The sequence below is a fragment of the Denticeps clupeoides genome, chromosome 10 (assembly GCF_900700375.1).
Source record: "Denticeps clupeoides chromosome 10, fDenClu1.1, whole genome shotgun sequence".
NCBI classification, from domain to species: domain Eukaryota; kingdom Metazoa; phylum Chordata; class Actinopteri; order Clupeiformes; family Denticipitidae; genus Denticeps; species Denticeps clupeoides.
In genome coordinates this window covers 18,818,481-18,842,688 of record NC_041716.1, presented here as the reverse complement: position 1 = coordinate 18,842,688, position 24,208 = coordinate 18,818,481, and the positions used below count along the sequence as shown (strand labels likewise).

The following is a 24,208-nucleotide window of genomic DNA, read 5'->3' as shown; positions in this document are numbered from 1 at the left end:
CCCTACAGTCTGCGATTCTGGTGGCTTTCAAAAGCGGCCATTTGCTAAAATGATTGGTCACATATAAACTATGAAACATTTATATCCAGATGGGAACAAAGTTGTAATGAGATGAATAAATATCTTAAATGCAAAGAAATGAGCCAGCAGTCAGCTATATGGTTTCTCAAAAAAAGTTTATTTATATTAACCATTTATATTTTATTCACAGCAGCATTCTTATAATGGCATCCCCTAATCCCACTCAATATATGCAGTCCAATACAAAACAATGAAGGGCACAAGACAACCCACACAAAACCAAGAGTTTACACGGGTTAGGACAATTTGGGGATTGGCTGCCAGGACACACACCAAACAGTCCACCCAGTTTTCTCCTCAGAACCAAAAGAATAACCACAAGCGTTGATCAGGTAAAAATCAAAAGTAGGAGAGGGAACTCCACATTATAGCTGTGCACCCAAGGCTTCATCCATTCATGTAACAGTTTTACATGGCAAAACAATATATATCACACACACACACACACACAGCAAAATACAAAAAACAAAACACAAATAGTCTACACCTTAAAGGGCAGGCCACAAAACAAACGGGAAAAAAAGTGTGTGTGTGACTGGTAGATTAGTAGCTGGGGCAGGCAGAGTCATTAGCTTGAACAACTCCTTCACAACACTGGTGCGAATCTGAAATGAACAGTCGGCCACAACATGGAACCCCAAAACAAGCGGCACAACAGAAGGTGCAGCAGACAGCCACACCCCCTCTTCCTGTGTGCCAATCGAAACCTCGGTAGTGCCTACGTGTCCCCAGAGTGCGTATTCTCGACCCCGTGTGCGTACAATAGGAGGTGAGTGTAGGCGAGTTACAGAGTGTGAATGTGCATGCGTAAGTAAGCATTAGTCCCCCCCCCACCCCGCCTATCAGTCCGTCTCCACGTTGCACCAGGGCATCGGTAGCACCTTCACTGGGCCAAAATTAATTAGTGAGCAGAAGTCCTCTTGGTTCAGGGAAGTGCACTTCCCCATGGCGACCACTGTCATGGGATACAGGGCATTTTTAGTCCACCTCTTCCATGTTGCTATAGGATGGAGCAGAGCATTCCCCAGAGGGCACAAACAGGTCAGAGGCCACCTCTGGGGTCAGCTGTGGGGGTCCTCCAGGGTCCAGGTCTGTCCCAAACAGGGCTTCACTAGATGCCTGCAAAATAAACCAAAGACAGGCTTTTCAAAGGGTCCATTAAAAAAAAAAACTGCTCTGCTTTTAATAGCTGAAGAACAAGAACACTCAGTTAGCTGAGATGAGATTTAGCCTTTATTTAAACCCTTCAGGTCATTTGTACAAGAAAACACCTAGACTTATTGCGGTCAACCTTGCATACATTTATAGATTTATATATGCAAGTGTCAGAAAATGACTTTAAAACAGTTTGTGGAAAACTAACGTACTGCAGAGGTGATATGGTTCTAAACAATACACTAGAAAGCTCAGGTTTCATGTCATGACTGTGCAGTCATGTGCGATTCTGAATACATTCCAGATGAAGGCATGTCAGCGTCAATTATTAGTTTGCACATTCACGTATGCATATAGATTTGCCTCTGAAGAAATTCCCAGCAGCATATTGGACTGATATCATATAGTCCAAAAAAATTAAAAATAAACTGCTGCAAGGTGCAAAGGTGCAGGATAGGGTGTTATACAGACCATTACAAATCCCTGAGGAACACATTTTGATTCCATTCACACTCTCTCTCCATCTCTCTCTCTCACACAACACACACACTTCAGCCCATTGGCTTAATCTACAGTAACTACATTACTGTACTGAAGCGCAGAGAGCAATCTGCAACCGCATGCAGACCTGGTGAAACTAGATCATCATCATAACCAACCAGACATGATGACAGAAAATAATAAAACATTTTCACAACATGCTCTAAAGTTATACACAGTAAAAAAAAAAAAAAAAAAAAAAAAAGTTTATGTAAAAAAAAAAAAAAAGATAAAATGGGGGGTTGTAGCCGCTAAAACAGGACAGTGGAACAGAACCAAATACCTACACTGAAAGCGTGACATGAATCATTTACTGTTAGCTGCCTTTACATTCATCAAGTGGCCTATTCCGTGCGCACTATTACAGAAATGTCAGCTCACGTCTTGCTGTGTTTCCATTATTAAAATGAACACATTCACAAGGTTAGTCAACATAGATCACAATATGGTGAGCGATCTCCATTAGGGACTCACTCATGTAGTCAAAAATATTAAATTGCAAAAACATGCGTTGCGAAAATAAAAACTGCAACAGTCAAAATCAAGCATTTTCCTTCTTTTCATTCTCTCATGAACAAAATCCCTGCACAGGCCCACAGTTCAAGAATCCCTTAATTAAAACATTGATAAGCTTATAAAACTCTACATTTTGGGCTAAAAAAGGTGGGGATTTTCTAATTTGAAAGGGAAAACAAACAAAAAGTTCAAGCAGTGACAGAAGGCAAATTTAGCTCCACAAAATAAACTGCAACTAAGGGTTATCAATAACTCATTTATCGATGATCAGTCAGCATGTTATCATTCATAAAAATATTCATAAAATCAGTCCCTCCAGGACATCACAGGATTGTAGGGGCTTTTGTTACCCATGTCTTGCTCAGGGACACAATGGTAAGTAAGTGCGGTTCGAACCTGTAACTGATCATCTGGTTCCTACCCACTGGCTGCGTTAAGGTGCATATTGCCATTTTTCAACATGTTTAAATGTTACTTGCAGGCTAAATCTACAAGTAGAATTGGTGACAAAAAGTAGACTGATTAAAATTGGTGATTGGAAATCTCAGGTCTCAGTTTATGTAGTGAGTCAACCTTCAGCTGAACGTGATTATCTTTGGCTATGCGTTAGAATAAATTCTATTCAAAAATGCTTTTTTTGTGTCCAAGGTGCTTTGCTCAGCTTCCTTAACCGCTAGGCCACCACTGCCCCATAACAGTTGGCTCCCTAACAAGTGGGGGTGGAAAAAAATATATTTCTTACAGCAAAAGAACAATGTAGCAAGATAAGTAACATCACACAATCTTACATTAAGACCACATAAAGGCAAAATAAAAATATAATTTGTATTTAATTTATGCAGTCTTTACTGTATTAAAACTAGGGATTCTTCATAAGGCATAGGAGTATTATTTAACAACAATGAGGCTTACTATTATTTACACAGTGGTAAAGTCACAAAAATGTATTGGTTACTACTTATAAGGTTGCAGTAAAATTTCAAACCCATGCAGATTATTTGTTAATTATTTTGATCGAGATCCTGGAGGGACTGTATGACGTGAACTTTGAGATTGTCTTGATCATATTCATAAAATATGGTAAAATCAACATATGCCCTGGGACCACCACACCACCTGTGCAGCTGATGGATCTAGAACATGTGTAGCTCACTTGTTCTTAAACTGTTTAGTCTAAAACATTGACCCACGCCTTAACAACTGAGCGAGTAGCTAATTCATGCGGAAGCCCAGATTACTGCAGTAATTATCTTACAGGAAGAAGAAGATTTGAGAAACACAGCGATTCCTGCAGAACAGGGGGTCATAGCAGCATTATGGGTGTGGAAGTCTTTCAATACAGCCCTGTAGAAGCAAGCTGTGGATTAATTACCAGCCTCACACATTTTAGTGCATTAATTAGAAAGACAAACATTGACTGAATGTACACGTTAGATGTGTACAGATCACACACATGGATATAACTATTACTGCTTTTCCACTACTTCCCATTATAGTTCAGGGGCAAATGGCGGTACAGTAACCAGACGGAATCAGTCCTGAGTGAACTTCTTCAGTGTCCGGCCTCAGTTGGCCCTGGACAGAAGGGGGTAGATGAGATTCAATACCACCGCCAGCAGCACAGCTGCTGTACCCAGGATGACATATCTGACGTCGGGGTAATCTGAGATCCCGTCCTGTCTCCAGCTCGCGTGCCCAGCCCCGCCCTGCTCTTCCTCGCTGCTCCTCGGTCGTCTTCGCCGAAACCGCGGACGAAACAGGCCCTGGCTCTCTTCTTCCCCCTCCAGTTCCTGCCATATCAGAGAGGCCTGCCATTGGCGGAAACCGGTGTCAGCTTCTGGGAAAGGGCGGGGTCTTAAATAGCACTGTTATCACTGCCAGTATAAGTGAGACCTAACAAGGCCCTACATCCTGGTCAGATGACAATACACGCTCCCACATTTATGTGGACATAGTGCTGTAGAAGACCCTCACACAATGCAATGAATGAAATGCATGAAATTACAAAAATGTACAAAAATAAGGACACAAAGCACCAGTAAGAAAAAATTATTTTTAAAAAATCATTTTTTTTTCATTTTCAAACTAATGCATAAAACAGGAATGAGTTCTCCGAATCAGAGTTTTCACTCTCACCACAGTATACACTGGAGAAAAAACGAGTGGCAAAAGCGACACACCAGATCAGCCCACAAACATTAAGAAAAATATATCACAACTGACCGGAAATTAAAACAGACCAGTTCATATGACAGTAAACTGTACCAGTTCAGGCATTTGCAGTGTTTTTCATGTGTTAAGTTTCTAAATTATTCAATACATCAAAATAATAATGATAGTGTCCTCCTGTGAAATAGCCAAAGTCAGAAGATGGAAGGAATACTACTACTATGAAGTTAAATGCTGGAGAGTAAAGGACGTTTGCCTTATCACAAAAACAGAACCCTGAAAATGTTATACATTAGGGGTGTTGAAAATTAATATTGATTGTTCATCCCAGCACATCCTAACCCTAGGAGAAATAAATGCAGGAAACAGAAGCCCAGGTGGAAGTGGGGTAGGGTGCTCTCACCTGGCTGGCAGCAGCTCCTGCAGCGGCAGAAGCTTCAGCACCAAGGGGACCGAGGAAACGAGGAGGTCTCTCCACAGGCGAGTTCCGACGGCGGTAGAAGAGAACATAAGCATAGCGGGTCACTACTTGACTCTCCTCTACTGTAGTGACTGTGCTGTCGTCAAAAAGGCGCCAGCCTGCAGAGATCAGAGTTAACCAATTAGAGCAGATAATGAACACCTATACATTATAGAAAATCAAAATGCTAAATGTATTGATTGGGGCACAATTTTATCAATATCTAGTCAAAAATTTTCTGAAGCAAGGCAGAAATCGACTGTCTTATTCTAAGCTATAACAATAGAACATGGAAAAAAGGCATGGGTATATATAATAAGTCATTCATTTAGCAAGAAAAATTGAAAATAAATAATTAAAAAAATAGATAAACAGAACTGACCAACATCACTGCGCTGGCTGTTCTTATCATTCGGGAGGCGGGCATAGGCTGTGTAATGGCCACCTATCATTCCCCCATAGTGGTTTATGACAGCATACAGGTCATAGATGGGGGGCTGCTGAACGTCCTCCTTCTGACCGATACAGAACTTACTTAGGTCAAAGTTCCTGGAAATGAACAAGAACAAAAATGAAGACCATTTGAACACCCAGTCCATTCAAAACTCCTAGCATTTACCATACCCCATTTTTACAATCTAGCATTTTCACCTTAATCCAAGGACTTTTATTTGATTCAATAATCTGTTAATATCTAAAAACTACCCAACCCATCTTTCAAAAGAATCATAGCTGATGTGCCCACTGTCACTATGCCCACACACAAAGACAGGAGGAATGTACCTGACTGGGAAGTCAACCATGTCATTTATCTTGTCCCTCCAAATGAAGCTGCGGAAGGAGAAGCGCTTGAGCTGGATGATCAGCACATTGGGAAGCCGCCATAAAAGCAGCTGCTTGGATGCCTCCCGGTGCTGCTGGCACTTGGGGCAGTACCTGAGGACAGGAAAGAAACAATAAAACACTGTAGCTGTCTGATAAATAATAATTCTAGAGTTTACGTAACTGTCACTTATCAATAATATCTAGTTAAGCAAGAGCACTATCTTTAGCCAAGCAGTACAGGACAGTTGATTTCTAGCATCACATTATTTCTGCAAGTAAAAGACCCAACAGACTGTTCTCTTGTTAACAACAAAACTAGTTTGTGCATTATTTTAACATGTTATGCATAGAGAATATTCCATTTTAAACAAACACCGTGGGACCACAAATCTATAAATTTTCTATCTATCTAACATAATATGCAATATTTCAAAGACGTGTGATTATTACCAGGCCTCTTCTGGGGCCAGAACCTCCGGCTTGGTGAACAGGTTGAGACACTGCTCCAGGGTGAAATGTCCAGCTCGGGCAGTCTCACTGGCGGAACCAGGGTCCTCCTCGCACTCCAGCTCTTTGGTGCGAACCAGTACGTACTCCTTCAGACGCTCATTGTTCTTCCACACCAGTTCCATGGTACAGTCCTCGGGGATCTCCAGTGGTGTGTCACCTGCAAAGAGTGAAGCATGCAGAGACCTGGTTACTGTTCTGTACAACCCATTCTCAAAATATCATACATGAAATATTATTACATTAATAGTATACAGAATTTACAAAAAATTGGCAGATTGGCCTGGTTTGCTTAATAACATGATTAAAATGTAGCAAAATACCAATCATCGTTTTTACATCTTTAATAACTACTGTAGGAACTGTGAGGCAAATGGTATACAAGGTTGAACACGAATAGATTCTCTTATACAATGGGAACACAAGCATTTTATCTAGATTGAAAGCACCCAGATGATGTATCTTACTTTTATCTTCTAGTTTCTGCTCCTTGTTGTTGGAATCTAGAATAGAGATGTAGAACTGAGAGGTGTGGCTGGACGCACCCTCTGAAGGCTGCTGGAACCCGGCCACTGCAACTATAACACAACAAAATAATCTATAATAATGCTACAAGGACACCCACTAGTTTACACTCAGCACTAGACACACACACACACACACACACACGAAAACCGCCAAATCAGCATAAAAATAACAGCCAATGTTTCAATCAGCATTAGTAAGATTAAAGATTAATACAGTTTTCGGCAGAAGTATCACTAATAAATGCTATCAGAATAGAATCTGTAGCAGGAACACAAGAATCAAAACATTAATGTGATAGAAATCTTGACCATAAGAGGCAGCACCACAGGTCCATTTACTACCATTGTAGCAAGACACTTATCCCTGAGTGTCTCCAGGGGGACTGTCCCTGTAACTACTGATTGTAAGTCGCACTAGATAAGGGCGTCTGATCATTTTTTTTTTTTTAAATATAAGTGCTTACACATACCAGTGTTTAATATGATCCTTAAATTGGCAAGAGGTGACTGGCAAACTGTCCTAATGTATCTATAAAGTTAGTGGGTATATACTGTAGCTCCAGTGAATGTACATTGATAAGTGTGATAAAATGGATTCTGTACCTTCGGGCTTCACTGCCTTCTCACAAGACGTCTCTTTTTCTTCCAGGGGATCTCGGGAGGTGGAAGAGAGCTCTGTAAGGCTGGAGTGTTCATCCAATTCCCCTGCTGAACGCGCTGCAGCTTGACCAGTCGCCTGGAGAGGATCAGCAGCATTAACACGCTGCTCCCCAGCATGCCCTGTGCTGCTTACTTGGGGTTCATCCTCAGGGCCACAGGGCAGAGGCAGATCAGAATGGCTCTGGCTGGACTCAGGTGAGCTACGGCCTGACTGGAAAGGTGGCTGAAAAACGTTTACAGAGAACCTGCGGGCATAACAGAAGGGTATGGGGTAAAATGCCCCACAAATCTAAAAGCTAGGTGGAGACATTCTGCCTCCCTTGATAAAGTTCAAGGTGTTGCATCTTACATTGCTTGAACCAGAATCCAACATACCTTGAGTAGCCCTCTAAGAGCTGGGCAAGACGAGCGTATGTTAGCCTGGACTCTGGCACACTGATGAGGAATGGCAGCCCCACGTTCTCCACATTTGGCCGACACTGAGTTTTGTGTGTAGGCCAGTGGTTTTTCTGACAAGTTCTGTAGACAAGACAACAAAAAAAAAATGCTATTTTACCTTAAACGGAAATATATTTCATATCTGTCTTAGTGGTCCCCTAATACTGTATCTGAAATCTCGTTCCGAGAGGAGGAGGAAAGCAGCCTATAGAAGTTGAGGGGGCATTTGCAGAAATTGTGTAATCAACACCACTCACAAACCACAATGTTTGGCACAGACAGGACATCATGAAACCTTTCCCCATATGCGGAACATAATGACCAAAGCACTCTTTAGACATATCACAATTTCTAGCCACTTTAATTGTGATTCAGCATAGGATTAATATGTCTAATGTAAAATAAATGAGGTCCAGAAACCTCCCCCCAGAAGTGTTTTGATGCATCACGCACACATGCAGCAGGCTGAAGTTACAAAAGGCAAGACTCACTGGTTGCAGTATCCGACTCTGTAGCAGCGCGTGCAGCGCCTCAGCTTCTCCTCCTCGGACAGTGGGGGCTTTTGACATGCAGCGCACTTCGCTATGGGGATACTGGGGATCTGAGGCCTCTGAACACGCAGAAAGGAAATGAGTAGGATGATCATTGACCTGCTATTTCATTTCAGAATGAAAATGTTGTACCTGCTGGACCCGCAGCAGCAGGACTCTCTCCTTGGCCAATTCCTTGGACAGAATTTCGAAGCAGAAGAGCATGTCGGAGGAAGACACTTTATCCAAAGAGTGGGAGGGGAGGAAAATGCGCTGGAAGCGATTCTTTATCACCTAGAGGAACAAACCAACAACAAAACACACTTTAGCTTTGCATCAATCCCACTATTATTCCAGCACAACAACTGACACTGCAGAAATGTGTGAGCTTCAAACATTGAATTAAAAAATTGATTCTAATGCAGGGTACTGCATGAAACTTGCCTCTGCCAATCTCAGATTCTCTGGTTTGATCCGAACGCTCCGTGAAATAGAGTCCAGAACTTCAGCTGTGCTTGAATTTTCCTTACTGATACTAACAAGGAACTAAACACACAAACAGCATAATTATGTTAAAACTGGCTTCTTAATTTTACATGGTTTAATAAAATTGTAAACTTGATGTACTTTGTGTACCTTGATGGGCTTCTTGTGAGGTTCTTTAGCAAAATAAAAAACAGTCAGCACCTTTTGTTTCTGAGGTAATGGGACTGGTAAGTACAGGAAGGGGTCAAAGGTTATGGAGACCTGAAACAGAGCATAACTGATTAACAAAACTGAAAAGTATTAAAATCAACTCAAATTAAAAGGAACTTAAGTTTCATTCACGTCATGTATGCGTGCACACACACACAGAAAAATCCTTTGAAATGTCATGTATAAAATCTCCATGTCTCCACACATTTTGGATAGATGTTTTTGTATCCTTATGCCTGATGTTAACTTGGAACCAGATCCCCTGCCTGCCCTGTTTGGTATTACTGGAGAGGTAATGCAGAAACATGTATTACCGTTCCTAAATATGATAAACTTACATTTATTTACTTCAGATTACTGGCAGTGATGGGGAAGGGTGGGCATGTTTTGTTTGGTTCTTTTCAGTTTTAATTGGAGCATCATTACAATCTATTATTGTTCCTATACTGAGGTTTTGTTCTTTTTGTTAACTGAAAGTGCTCCAGCAGAGTGCTTTGAGCCTAAACTGCAAAAACGTACACCATACTCACCAACACCATACTACTCTCCTCCTGCATTGTACCATAGCTTTAGTCATGTGTTTAAAAAGGGTACCCAACAACATAGACCCTACCTTTGAGCATACGGGACAGACAAGCTTTGACTTGTACTGGCCCTGGAACAGGTCAACAATGAATGAATCGTTCCTCATCTTGTGCCTCTGCCAGGCTTCTTCTGCCACCACCTATCATACAAACAAACACCACAAACAGGGAGTGTTATTTAATGAAAATATTGCTACAATTTGAGATATTGGAAACTAAGCCAAAATCCTGATCACCATATAACATTATATAGTACTAGCAAAGTCTAGATAAGTGGCAGAGGAAGGAAGCTTGCAGTGGCGGCCCAGCGAAAGCGGACCCGTAATTGGAATCCCAAACCGAAAGGTGCCACTGAGCAAGGTACCGTCCCCACACACTGCTCCCTGGCCATTCATGGCAACCCTCTGCTCATTAAGGGTGATGGTTAAATGCAGAGGACACATTTCGTTGAGTCACCGTGTGCTGTGCTTCACAATGACAATCACTCCACAGAAATGGTTTATAAAGCGATACCTCATCTTGGCGGCCATCAGAGTCCACAGTCTCAGTGTAAGGTTTGCTCTGGATGCGGTTCAAGTCCTCATGCAGCCCATCCAGCAAGAAAGCCATAAACTCCTGAGCGTCGTGTTGAGCATAGCCAGTAAACTGACTGGCTTTACTGGCCACTATTGCCTACAGCAGGAAGGAGAAGATAAGTTTACATTAACTTTTTATACATTGCATAGGTGCATACAGTTTTTGCATGTGTGGTTGAAGATGCATGACTCTAAAAAGAGTATGTGATCAATTAAATAAACTGAGGACCATCAGTGAATGGTGAGTGCATGGCCTATGTTTGTACCTTGAGTTTGGAGGGTTGAAAGGCATGATGGGTGCCCTTCCACAGTGCCCTTAGTAGCACAGCAAACCCAATGGCCAACCGGCCACCTGTCCCCAGCGGGTTACTGCAGTTAATCTCAGTCTCAAAGGCACGATCTGCAGAAAAGGCAAAGAGAGGCAGGAGCTTATTAAGTAAGTGATTCATTGTTAAATCTCAAACAGTATATACTGAGACATTGCACAAGTCAGTCTACAGACTACTGATCATTTTATGAACAGCTACCTATTAATTACCATTAATAATGCAATAAAACAATTGTTTACATTGCTTAGCCATACGCAAACAGTAAAAAGTATGTCACCCAATGAACACACACAAAAGCCTTGTATTTATTAATAATAATAATAAAAATGCAGTAATACTTTGATATATTGTTCATGGCCAAACTGGCAACAAAATGCCCAAATGTAAGAAGAAAAAAAAAAAAAAAACGAAAAGTATGTGATTTGAAGGATACAGTAACCAGTCAGAGAGTTGACTGCGGGTTGTTTTGAGTGAGTGTGAAACAGAGCTGCTCACCATGGAAGTAATCCCTAAGCTCGCGCGTGTTGGACAGGGACTGGATGACGCTGTTCATAAAGCAGGTGTTGCCCAGGTTGACTAATCCAGTGAACCCAGGCAGACACACCTTCTTCTGCTCCTCTTCTTCAGAGCGCTCGCTGCTGGCAGGTGGGCCGTGGGTCATCGGTTGGACCATGCAGGTGGGTTTAGGCTTGTGCAGCAGAGAAAAGAAATTGCTGCCATAAAATCATTTAAACAGTCTGACAAAACATCCAGAAAATTCGACAAAAAGAAATAGCAGTAGAATGGAGGGTTTACAAAACAAATGAAAAAAATCACATGCAGAAAGCTGACAACTCATGCCATATATAATCAATTATTCTTCAGCAGACTCTTCCTTACAGTTGTAATGGCCGCTTCCTGTTTTATGGGGGTGTGGTCTGCAATTGCACGGGGGCCTACTGACTCCAGACCCCCTTCTTCTGCAGGATGAGGGGGTTTAGCTTTCTCCTCGCCTGCTCTGGGCTCCTCCTTGCTGGGCAGCGCATGCTGGCTGCTGCCTGGCTGACTCTTGTCAAGAGAGGAAGGGCTGGAAGGCACAGCAACCTTAGCGCCCCCCACTGCACCTTAAACAGAGGAGGATGGAGCTTGTGGTTAGAAGCGGAGGGTCGTGCAAACGCATGCAGGGCCCGAGTAGTGCCCTGACTATCAGTGCTGTGGAGAACAGAGCTATACAATTTAATTATAAAGAAATTCAGAATCCAGTAAATGGAGGTAAATGGGTAATTAAATGACAGCGTCTTATTGAAAGAATCATAATTCAATCTTAATACTATATAGAAAACATTGACGGGAGTGGTCAGCCTATTAGTGCTCAATGCCCGCTAACTATAAAAATCCGAGTGGCCAGTCCTGACACTTAACCTAAATGTTGCTAATTGTTGGCAGTATATATGAAACAGAAATCTGAACAGAATTTTCATTCAGATATTTTATGTACAGTGCATGTGGAAAGTATCACTGTCACATTTTATATTACAGCCTTATTCCAAAATGGATAAAAAAAATTTTTTTTTAATAAAATTCTACACAATGCCCCACAATGACATGGAAAAAGCTCAAAATTCTCAGGTGCATCAGGTTTCCCCTGATCATCCTTGAGATGTTTCTGCAGTCGATTGGACATGAGTTGGAAAGGCACAAACCTGTCTATATAAGGTCCCACAGTTGGCAGATCATGTCAAAGCACAAACCAAGCAGGAAGTCAATTTGCCACTACTTTGAAGGTCCCAATAAGCACAGTGGCCTCAATCATCCATAAGTGGAAAAAGAGCTGGCCGGTTACCTAAGATGAAGGATCTGGGGAGAAGGGACTTCTGGGACTGACTAAGGTAAACAAGATCCCAATGGTCACTCTGTCAGAGCTCTAGAGGTCCTCTGTGGACAGATGAGAACCTTCTAGAAGGACAACTTTCTCCACAGCAATCAATCAGGCCTGTATGGTATAGTGGTCAGAGAGAAGCCACTCCTTATTAAAAAGCACATGGCAGCCTGCCTGGAAGGACTCTCAGAGCATGAGAAAAAAATTCTCTGGTCTGATGCAATAAAGTTTGAACTCTTGGGTGTGAACACCAGGCGTTTGGAGGAAACCAGGCATCACCAGGCCAATACCATCCCTACAGTGAAGCATGGTGGTGGCAGCATCATGCTGTGGGGATGTTTTTCAGCTGTTAGGATGTTTTTCAGGAACTGGGAGATGAGTCAGGATAGAGGTAAAGATGACTGCAGCAATGTACAGAGACATCCTCGATGAAAACCTGCTCCATAGTGCTCTTGAACTCAGACTGGGGTGATTGTTCATCTTTCAGCAGGACAACAACCCTAAAAGGAGTGGCTTCAGGACAACTCTGTGAATGTCCTTGAGTGGCCCAGCCAGAGCCCAGACTTTAATCCAATTGAACATTTCTGGAGAGATGTTCAAAATATAGCTGCACTGATGCTTCCCATCCAACCTGACGGAGCTTGAAAGGTTCTGCAAAGAGGAATGGGCAGATCTGGCTCAGGATAGTTGTGCCAAGCTTGCGACATCATATTCAAAGAGACTTTTTGAACTTCTTTCACATTGTCATTATGGGATGTTGTGTGTAGAATTCTGAGGAAATAAAAATTAATGCATTTTTTAATAAGGCTGTAACATAAAATGTTGAAAAAATGTGTGATTCAGTTTTTACTGAATCAATTCAATAAAAGGAAAGACGCCTACTAGGTATATATCAATTCATGTATTGAAAATTTGGCAGTAGTCAGTGTAATATAAAAACATATATATAAAAACTAGTGGTGGGCATAGATTCATTTTTTTAATCTAGATTAATCTCACTGTAATCTTGGAATTAATCTAGATTAATCTAAATTAAAATGGCTAATTGTAAGTCTTTGAGAACGGGTTTCTCAAGACAGGTCGCGCATTAGGGGCTCATCTCCTGTTTCCAAAATGCATCACAAACTGCTTGAGAAAGCTGTTCTACTATGATAATTGGTGCTGAAAATAAATGGAGCTGTGCTGATAGAGCTGTGCTGACGGGCTTGCCCTGGTTGCACTCAAACATAGTAGTTTCCCGACGACTCTTCCCCTGCACTACATCAGTACTTGGCTTGGCATCCTCCGCATTAGTTAACGGATGCTTTGCGTTTAGGTGGTACTTGAGACTGGAAGAACACTTACAGTGAACTAATTCCGATTTGCACAAGGTGCAAACAACCTTAGTCTTGTCAAGGTTTCCATTGTGAAGCTTCTTAAAAATAAATTTTCCCTGAAGCAAACCTGGCGGTTTAGCTGCATCCATGTTACCACGTCACGTTTGATGTGGTAATTTCACAGTTCGAAGACTCGTTCTCGCCCCCTACAGTGCAATTCGGCTTGGTATACATCCGCGCTAAAATAATCAAGGTGAAAGTCATCATAGCTTGCGTAGTATAAACCCAGCTCCCAACCCAACTTTGTGAAAAGATTAACGGCGATATATATATATATTTTTTTTTAAATCGCCCGATAAGAGTCTCACGTTAACGCAGCACATTAACGCCAATAACGGCCCACCACTAATAAAAACACTGCCAAGTTACACAATTTCAAAACTGTTTAGAATACTCATTCATAATTTATAAAACAAGTATTCAAATGTAATTAGTTACATTACATTTTAATTAGGGTAACTTGTAATTGTAACAAATTATTTATCCAAATTAATCTTCCAAACACCACTGACAATTAAGAGTGGTGTTATTCCTGCCTTAAGTGATGACCTAGATTTGTAAACACATATTAGACCTCTCACCCTGTAAAAACCTCCACACCAATGACCTATTGCTTGAAAAATTAAGCAAAAAAAAAAAAAAAAAAAAAAAAAAAAAGATCTAATGTCCATTATTTGTTGAACTAACACTTTCGACATAAACTCACTGATTAGATGACCAGCTCAACCATATCTCACCAGACAAGGAGAAGTTTAAGAACTTTAAGAACGTTTAAGAACGCTGCTGTAGATTTAAGGCTCCTATTTAATCCTGTGTAATATAATTGAATCCTAATTTAATCCTAGTGAATTATAACATAATATAATGTTAGATCCTGTAATATAAGGAAAACACTAAGAATAGTGGGTTTACAATGTTTAGTTAGTTGTTAGACATTATTGTAGTTTACCTTTTTTGTTTTTTTTTTGCAACTAGTTTGAGTTTCATCAAATGGGACAACTTCTGTGAAATTTATGGCTAACCTTCTTTGTTCAAATTGCTGAATCCATTGGCAGGAGTTACATCTGAACAATGAGACTAACTAGAGCACTGAATAGAGCAGTACACTTGTTCTAGACATTATTGTTGATCACTGGCATTATGAAGGAGAGAAAGACATATGACGAGAACGGTAGAAGCCAGGCAGCAGACCTTGTGAGGTTTGAGCCTCCAGACCGCCCCAGCGCTGACTGTGTCTCTTCTTCAGCATGATGTCAATGCGTGACGGGGTGAAGGCGTAGCTCGACAGATCCGGCTGGATCAGGTTCCTGTGCACAGAACATTCAATATACACTAAATAAGCCACCAAATACAAAATTCATTAGGACTGAATATCGGATATTCTAGACATTGAGATTTCCTGTAATTTAACCATTCTATATTAAGAGGAAAAGAAAAAGACCCATCTACACTGAGAGTGATGCAACTCACCTGAGTTTCACCTGCCATTTAAAGACAGTGTTTGGTCCACAGTCAGAATGAAGGCGCAGGAAATTGGGATCACTACAGAAACATGAGAAAAAGAAAGTCAAATGAAACCATGATGCTGTCTATGAGGGGTGTGAAAAAAAATAATAAAAGAATCACGATTCTGTTTCTCTTGACAGGACTTAAAGAATCCTAGAAAAGGCACAATGCTGGTTTCTGCTCAGAGAGTAATCCTTGCTGTGAACAGACAGAAAGCAAATCGATTGGCAAGCAAGTGCATTCAACCTGTCCTGTCCTCATTCAAGGTGGACATCGATGGCAAGAAGCTGCAAGCTTTAAGGCTAAAATTAAGGAAATCACACAAATCATAACCATCCAGACGATTTATTTAATGTATTATGTAGAAAAAGGCATATAAAACAAAAATTGACATTATCAGTAGTGACAGGGACAGTCCATCTGGAGAGACTCAAGGTTAAAAGTTGCTCTGGGAAACAATGGTAGAATGGGGTTTGAACCTATGACTTTATGGTCTTCTGGTTCATTGTATTTCTCACTAGACTGCTACTAATGCCCCACTACCAATCTCTGAGCTGTATTTCCTATCATACTGATCGTATAATAAAAAATATACATTTTTACAATCTTTTTTTGAATTGAGAAGAGTTTTGAATCAATTGTTTGAAAATCGTGCTCAAGATTCTAAATTGAATTGAATCATGAGATTTTCTGATTCGTGCAGCTCTGCTGTCTATGGCGTACCCACAAACAGCCTATTTTTCCCACTCCTAAAGAACCCCAAATGTTATTGGTCCCTCTTAGCACGGTTCAGCAGAGTTAGAATCAGGGTGGAGTCTACAGAAGACAAGCAGTCAGTGAGTGTGAGGACCTTTTCCCACCTGGTCTGAAAAATGAGAGTGAAGTCCTGTTCCCTGAAGAGCACCCTGGACGTCTCCCTGCAGATTCCCTTCATATAGACGTTCACCACCATCAGGTCTGTCCCTTTCTCATACGAGTCATTCTTCACAAGCGCCAAGTTCACCATCGGCTCTGAAGCTAAATGTGAAAAACACGAGACAGGGACAACGAATGGTCTGTTGAGGCCTAGATGAGATTTTGTTCAAATTTTTGTTCAAACTACAGAACAAAATGATTATGTTATTGATAAGTGAAACCTCATGACTGACACCAGGAAATAACCAGAAAAAAAATTGTAGGACTTTTAAAATGCAGAGTCTGAGCTGTTTCAAAATGTTAAACATCAGACTACTTCCACTGCTGACCTTTCTCCTCCTCCCGACTCGCTTCCTGTGGCTCCTCTTTCGATTTGTCTCTCTTCTCTTCTTCCACAGCATTTTTAGGAGGTGCAAGTTCAATTTTAGACTCCCCTGCTGGCGGAGGCTTGCCTGGTCTCAAATGGGACTGGATGGTTTTTGGGGCATTTCCTATGCCCTTGAGGGCATCACAACCGGTCTTCTGCTCTCCTCTCTCTCCTGCAGGTGAGTGTCCATTGGTGGCTCCCTCAGGTTTCTCAAAGTGTCCTGTACAGTGAGTTCCAGGGGCATCCTGGGAATGCAATCTGGGCTCTGCCGGTGCCAGTACTGGCTTCTCAACGTCCTCCTGTAACACCATGAGAGGTACTTCTGTTAAATCGATGCTGTTGACAGCTACACAGGACTATAGACCAAGACAGACATTCATTGAGGTGTTGCGAGGTGATATTGGAAAACCAGTTCCTTGTTCCCAGTTGGGACAAAATCATTGATTAGTAGTAAACTAGAAATCACTGTTTTGATCTGTAGCAGATGGCTCGTCCACGTGAGACATTTACATTTACAGCATTTACCAGACGCCCTCATCCAGAGCGAGCTACAATCAGTAGTTACAGGGACAGTCCCCCCCTGGAGCAACTTAGAGTTAAGTGTCTTGCTCACGGACACAATGGTAGTAAGTGGGATTTGAACCTGGGTCTTCTGGTTCATAGGCGAGTGTGTTACCCACCAGGCTACTACCACCCCACTTGTTTATATATTTGAACTAACTTTAAATTCCAAATAAATCACCAATATATTTATTGAATTGTGCACTTCAGACTGGTCCTCACCTGAACGTTGCTTTCAGGCTTTTTGTCCATCGTAAGTGGAGCAGCATGCTCACAGTCTTTAAAGTGAGGTGCTACCCTGTTATCTTTGCAGGTGACTGGAGAGGAAGCAGGGCTGAGTGGAACGGAGGAGGGGGTCTTCCCATTGACGGAAGGCTTAGCCAGAGTTTCGGGTTTAGGAGACTGCACAACCATGGAACTTTTTGCTGGGCGAACGGTACGTTTAGCACTAGGCTCAGGGGTCGGGTCAACTTTAGAGCTTGACCTGATTCCCTCAGCCGGCTTCACTGCACCCCCTTCAACCCTCTCCACTGGTTTAGTCTTCATGCCTCGCTTGATTCCACGGTCTGGTTTGTTGCGCTTCTGCTCGGCTGATGCTGGTGGTGCAGAAGATGGAAGTTTGCATGTTTCCGTGGCTTCCGCAGCTCGGTGCAACCTGGATGCAGGTGGCTGGTACTCTTTCCCATTTTCGGCACTGATGTTCACCGGCTCATTCTCCATGTTGTTTCGCTTTACAGAGAAAAATATACCTTTCAGTACCTCTTATAGCATAAGGCAAGAACAGACAACACAAATATTCTGTTTAAATTAATGAATGAATCAATACCCATATCGTTTAACATAATCAAATGTAACAATAGTTTGTATTTGATATTCATTGCCATAAAGCAAAGAGCATTTTCAGATTAACACTAAAGTGTTCGTATGATTGAATTGAACTGCTGATAATCCATCTGCATGTTTGCAATTACAATTAGTAGCCGGAGTAACATCTGATGTCCAAAGAAAGCACCAAAAAATATCGATATTTTCATAGACAAAGGCGGGAGGAAGATCTTTATGTATTTATGATCTTCTTTATGATCTTTATGTATTTATCGGTTTACTGGAGAAGAAAACCATAGCATATCAGAGAAATCAGTTTTCAAAGGTTCAAATTGAAAGAGGTCCACCGCTCTCACCATGAGGGAAGGCCAGGAGTTAAAGGGGATCTTCTTGTGCAGAACAAGCTGGAGGATTCCACCCTTCTCTTTAAAGAGAATCTTACTGCAGGAGCTTTCAATCTCAGCATACAGGTGGCAGCTCCATTCACAGCCATCTGACAAAGAAAACCAGGCACAAAAGCAGAGCGTACCGTGAAGCAAAAAGTCTCTAGCCACAAAACACCTTCTGTCTCCTATACTAATCATTCTTTTATTACTCAAAGCTTCTGTGATGTAATTATGCCATGTACTTTCGACCTAGGGCCCTATCATTTCCGCAAAGAGTAGAACGTGGAAAGAATCTTGGAAATCCAACAAATAAAACAGAATCCGTTATAAAACGCAGAATTGTGTATAATGTGTGTTTCCGGCTGCTGCAGCCCACAACATGTGTTTCTGACCGAGGCGGGACCTTCGTACACCAACGCAAATGTAAACACATGGTCAGTGATGGCGAAGAAGCTGTCAGTGTCGAATCTAGACCAGATATATCCAGATATATTCAATGCTGGAACACCGATGTCCTCAGAACATTTTATTTGACTAAGTGCTAAGTTTAGAGCGGAACAATACCGAAACTGTTTTTTTTTTTTTTATAAACCGGAAGAACAACTCTTTCTTAGGAATATATGTGATGCCCACTTAGTCAACAAACTCATATCAGAAACGGAGAATAGAAGCAAACTAGCGCGAGCTGCTCACACCAGCAAACAAGCAAACAATGGTTTACAAAAGCAAAGAGTAAATGCCCAAGCACTACAGTGATTAATCGTGACTTGTCATTCAGCAGGTTATTGTTCCCCACCCACTCCATAATAATGCAGTTTTTAGGTGAATAAAAGTGTTTATAATGGAAAACATGACATTCAGAAGAATTAAAATGGGAAAAAAATGAATTTAGAACTCAGAATGAGAATGAGCACCCATACACCCACCACCAGTTTGTGTTCTTTATGTGCCGGTAACTCACCTGGGAAGCGGACCTGGCAGGCGGTGTCAGAAAAGGCAGCATAGACGTCCTCTACCTTAAGCACACCGACACTACAGCGAAGTCTTACAATCACCTCATCAACATTCTGCTTCCAGTCCATGAACACATCTGCAACATAAAAAAAACCCCTCGCTTAAAATCAGGCCAATTGGTTCACAGCCCTGCTGATGATCACACACACACACACACACACACACACACACACACACACACACACACACAATCAATAACTAGATATTAGAGTTTGAAATGATAAAACATAAATGCTAAATGCATGGAAACCGAACATGATATAAAGATCCCACACAACTAACCTGTTCTCATAGTTGCTCTAAATAACTTGCTTGCCTGCAGCAGTCACTTACACAAACAACCTCATCTTCTCCAATGTCTCCTTCAGCTATGGTTAGATCTGTGTGTGTATGTGCGTGTGTGAGTGGAAGGATCAAGCTTCAGCGCCAAACCTGTTGGAGCTATGATCACTTTCACTCAATCTTACGCCCACGCCCACTATATCCCAAAGGTCACGGTGAAATCAAATCACAGAGCTGTGGCCCGGTCTCAAGCCTATTCCATGTTACAGCGTGAGAACAAAACTCCCATAACCTTTCATTAGGATGTGTAGTAGATGAAAAAAAATGAAATGTGACAAGGCTAAAGAGGCTGTGGCTATTGGATAAATATAGCACGGGACTGCAAAGGGCTTGAAGCTCAAGATAAACTAAGAGCCGAGCAGAACCGCTGTCTTTATAAAAGTATAACAGGGAAAGGTAGGGCAGATCGATCTAGAAAACAAATCACATGATAAAACTGATCATATCAGTCAATATTGATATCAGTCACACTGCCAAATTAAACGGGACCTTGAGATATGACGAGATCATATGCTTAATTTTGGTTAAGAATTAATTATATCATGAATAAATAAATAAATTGGAAACACAAAATAAACGTCTCAATTCTGATCTGTCATTTTTTACAGTTTTACAGGAGAACAAACCGCACTTTTATAGGAACATGCTTTCGCCACAATATATAATTACATATATACACAATATACTGACTGCCTGATATTGCCATAACCACATTTCAGAGGGCGGGGCAGCCCTACAGCAGCTGAAATTACGTTGCGCCAGCAGTCAGTGCCTTCCTGTGGCACAGACGACACAGTGCATGCACCCCGATCACCGTGATAAGAGAGATCGAGACCTGGCATAATTTAAAGAGACAAAGCATGTCTGTGACAGCCCAGCACCGACATAACGTCAACGCTGAAAATAAGAGCTGGAGCGGTGACAAGTGGCTGAGGGCGGTCCCACCCTCCACACAGCACTGCAGGTGCATGCTCTCGCTCAAGGACGCTCAGGGACGTTTCCACCTGAGCATGTGCATTCGGTAAAGAAAAAATTACATAAAACCACAGCGCATGAACGCAGTAAGCACATGGTGAAAGCTGCACGAACGCAGCATTTCACTGGCTCTGGCCCTGCACATCCCACCACAATGAAGATCAATCTAATCTAATCCGAGACAAACCAGTCGCAGTACTTATGGCCACACATGATATTTATAGCCACCAAGTCCAAGCAGTCCTGCCACTAAATATACAAACTAGCTTTCGCAAAAATTAAAAAAACAGACACAGAACAGAGCTTGAGTCCTGAGTTCTATCTACCCCCCAAATCTACCAAACAGTACAGGATCCCAGCCAAGAGCATCAGATGCACCGGAACACAAAACCACACTCCGCGGGCCTTAATATGAACGTTCACATGATCAATATTTTCAATAGTGTATAATAATCTTTTTTCATTTACGATACAATAAGTGTGTGGTGTTGGTGTCATTTATTTATATGCCAGGCATATGTGCCATAAAATACAAATATACAGTAATCAATATTATAAAAATATAATTTCTTAGATTATTTCACACCCACCCACCCACACGGACCAGAACTTGGCTGATTGTGTATCAATAGGGGCAGTGGTGGCCTAGCGGTTAAGGAAGCGGCCCCCATAATCAGAAGGTTGCCGGTTCGAATCCTGATCCGCCAAGGTGCCACTGAGCAAAGCACCGTCCCCACACACGAGACACTGTCATGGCTGCCCACTGCTCACCAAGGGTGGTTAAAAGCAGAGGACACATTTTGTTGTGTGCACGTGTGCTGTGCTGCAGTGTATCACAATGATCATTTCACTTTCAAAATGGAGCCAATACACACCCAGACAGAGTACAAAAACTAAAGTTCCTTTAACCATCATCTAATTTACTACAGGAGGTTGAGATTCTGTGATTTGTCTAAAAGTTGCAAATTAATAATAAAATATTTTTTTTTATATGAACCTGAGCCATTAGATGTTCTCAACGATTTAGTGATGCAATTGAGAACTAAACGCAAATCTTTAGACTATGAAACTCAATTCAGACCTCAAGGTACTAATTAAGGTGACTTCTAAATAAATCTAAAATCCTCAGAACAGTGATTATAATAAAACACAGAGGTTAACCGGCCCTGCTGCACAAACGCGCTTTCCTCGTCGCCATTACCTTTCTTGGTGTCCGCGGCGGCGGCGGCTCGCTTGGCCTCCCTGCTCTCCTGGTTGGCTCGGTCCTTCTGCTTCTTCTTACTGTTGCTGCCGGACTCGTCGGCTCCTCGCTGGCCTCTCCGGCGCCCGCCATCGCTGGCACCCGTGCTGCTGGCCATCTTCAGCCACTTCCCACTCACAGGCCTCCCCTCCGCCGCCTCGGCCCGGCCGCCTCCGCTGTGGTCTGCTTCTGAGCTGTGCCGCTTCCTGCCCGGTCCAGCTATCTTGGCGACGTTTTGGGTCCGAACGCTCCCAGAATAGAATCAGGAGGCGCTACCAAGAGCAGAAAAAAAAATAGGTAAAATTCATACGTATCCTAACAATACCCTCAAAACCATAACCACAAACATTATATAATTACAACTAATATAGCAACAAACTGGAACTGGATTCAGTGGTTATGGATAGTGAGTGTTATTACTGTTATTACATTGGTTATATTATAAACTCTAAAACGAGGCAGAATAAACTAAAATTAATTGGTGTACTAATTATTGAAAATAAGGAGGAAATACGCTACAGAACAAACATCCACACACGTTAAAATGAGCCACAATCTGCAGTAAAACCAAAGTAATTATCTGCACTGCTGCAGCTTGAAGCTAGTACGATAAACCAAGTTCTCGTCTAACCTGTGAAAAAAAATAAGCGAACACCGGACAATTCCTCATATTTATTAAATTCTCCGAGCCAGCGTCGCCAAACGAGCTTTAAAGCGTCGCTATCAGGCGGGTTAGCCGCGTATTAGCCGGAGGAGCTAATGGCCGAACACGAACCTCCGCAAACACAAAAACACTTGACATGCAAACGAATACGCCGGTGTTGCACCCCGCCGCCTGGTGTAAAAGCCCCGTTGGCCGAAGCCGGCGTCCGGGGGCCTGGAGGAGTGAAGGTCGACACGCCGTGGCAGGTGTCGTGCCGACAAGGGCCCCCCCTGGCCGGGCTGTGCGAGTCGTAACACCCCCGCTTCCATTCACCCTCGTTTCAACAGCACCAGAGGTCAACGTTTTCTGTCACGGTGTCCATATTTCTAATCGATTTCTTATTCCGGGGTCGAATTAAACGTGCTACTGTTTGCAATATTCTCATTTTGCCAGTGGCCATTAAAGCGACGAGACGCTAAAACAGTCATCTTGGTCACGATTTAAAGTACCAGAAAACAACGTCGATATTTCCCGCAGGGAGTGAAATTTCGGCACGACGCCACCGTAACTTCCCTCAACAGCAAGAAGGAGAAGGAGCCACCATGTTACGCCACTGCGTGAGCCCTGGTGCAGCGCGCACGGCGACAGCTTACCGTGACTGAGGCCGCGTCCTCTCACCGGCGGCGGCGCGACAATGGCCGGCGACTCCGGTTCAGTTCAGCGCGAGGCCTCGCGATGCGGCAGCGGGCCGCTCCGGCGAATCTTCACCGAATAAAAGCCCTACCCCGGTCCCATGCCCGCGACCTCCACGCTTGACGGCGCCAGCCTCCCCGCCCCCGAAACGACGCGTCGCCGGGCGGCGGCGGCGAGACGCACTTTGTCTGGGAACGAAAACAGAGGAGGAGGAAGCCCGCACCGCTCGGTCCACTTCCTGAAGACGGCGGCGCATGGCGCCCGCGTCACGTGACTCGCGCGGGCTCACCTTACCGGCGACCACCAACAGGTCAACAGGAGCCCGCGGATCGGGCTTCTTTCCACCACAACTGGTTCCAAGTTCGAGATGGAACCGTCGAGGAGGGAGTGCTTGTCAGGGGACAGCAACTCCAGTCTGGGACAATGTAGTTCTGTCCATGTCACTCTCCTCATCAACTGGGTGGCAACCCGATGAGTGGGTTATGTTAAATGGGGATCCTGTCAGAGGTTATTCCTGCACAGTTTACAAATTTCTCTGTGATCAGCTCGATTAATGTTGGGAAACCAAACGAGGTCGAAACTAGTCCTGAAAGCTGTTTTCCGAGGATGGGGGTGTCAAAATGTCCATAAGGAATTTTTATAATGACAAAATCAACTTACACCAACTTCCTTTTTTTCAACAGAAATATAAACAGCTGCCACATTTAGTTCACAATAGCAAGAAGTCATCAATTTAGATCATTCACCAACATCTAAAGCTATTCGAGTAGGTTGTAGTAACCTAGCGGGTAACACACTCGCTTATTAACCAGGAGAGCCAGGTTCAGAGCCCACTTACTGCCACTGTGTGTCTGAGTGTCTCCAGGGGGACTGTCCCTGTAACTGGATAACGCTGTACACATATTATCCGTTTTT

General features: G+C 42.7%; 1 protein-coding gene across 6 annotated transcripts; it reads right to left on the bottom strand.

The window, feature by feature from the left end:
• Positions 1 to 157: 157 nt before the first annotated feature.
• usp19 (ubiquitin specific peptidase 19) lies at positions 158 to 23,572 on the bottom strand. Of its 6 annotated transcripts, XR_003751056.1 has the most exons (28): positions 23,254 to 23,572; positions 21,919 to 22,229; positions 19,348 to 19,476; positions 18,357 to 18,493; positions 17,398 to 17,904; positions 16,577 to 16,913; positions 16,193 to 16,349; positions 15,297 to 15,368; positions 15,018 to 15,133; positions 11,472 to 11,695; positions 11,088 to 11,280; positions 10,530 to 10,663; positions 10,202 to 10,360; positions 9,718 to 9,828; positions 9,045 to 9,155; positions 8,853 to 8,954; positions 8,562 to 8,702; positions 8,370 to 8,488; positions 7,816 to 7,959; positions 7,384 to 7,685; positions 6,721 to 6,831; positions 6,197 to 6,413; positions 5,705 to 5,857; positions 5,304 to 5,470; positions 4,865 to 5,040; positions 3,945 to 4,100; positions 3,548 to 3,867; positions 1,063 to 1,200 (listed from the first exon to the last, which is right to left on the bottom strand). XR_003751056.1 is itself a non-coding variant. In XM_028994030.1 (27 exons), exons 2-27 carry the CDS (start codon positions 22,073 to 22,075, stop codon positions 1,060 to 1,062), a joined length of 4,518 nt encoding a protein of 1,505 aa, XP_028849863.1. In that variant the 5' UTR covers positions 22,076 to 22,229; positions 23,254 to 23,572; the 3' UTR covers positions 158 to 1,059. The 6 variants fall into 6 exon arrangements, 4 of the variants coding, with proteins under 4 accessions (XP_028849863.1, XP_028849864.1, XP_028849865.1 ...); XM_028994030.1 differs by lacking the exon at positions 3,548 to 3,867 and having other exon boundaries at positions 158 to 1,200; positions 3,900 to 4,100; XM_028994031.1 differs by lacking the exon at positions 3,548 to 3,867 and having other exon boundaries at positions 158 to 1,200; positions 3,900 to 4,100; positions 11,472 to 11,689.
• Positions 23,573 to 24,208: the final 636 nt, after the last annotated feature.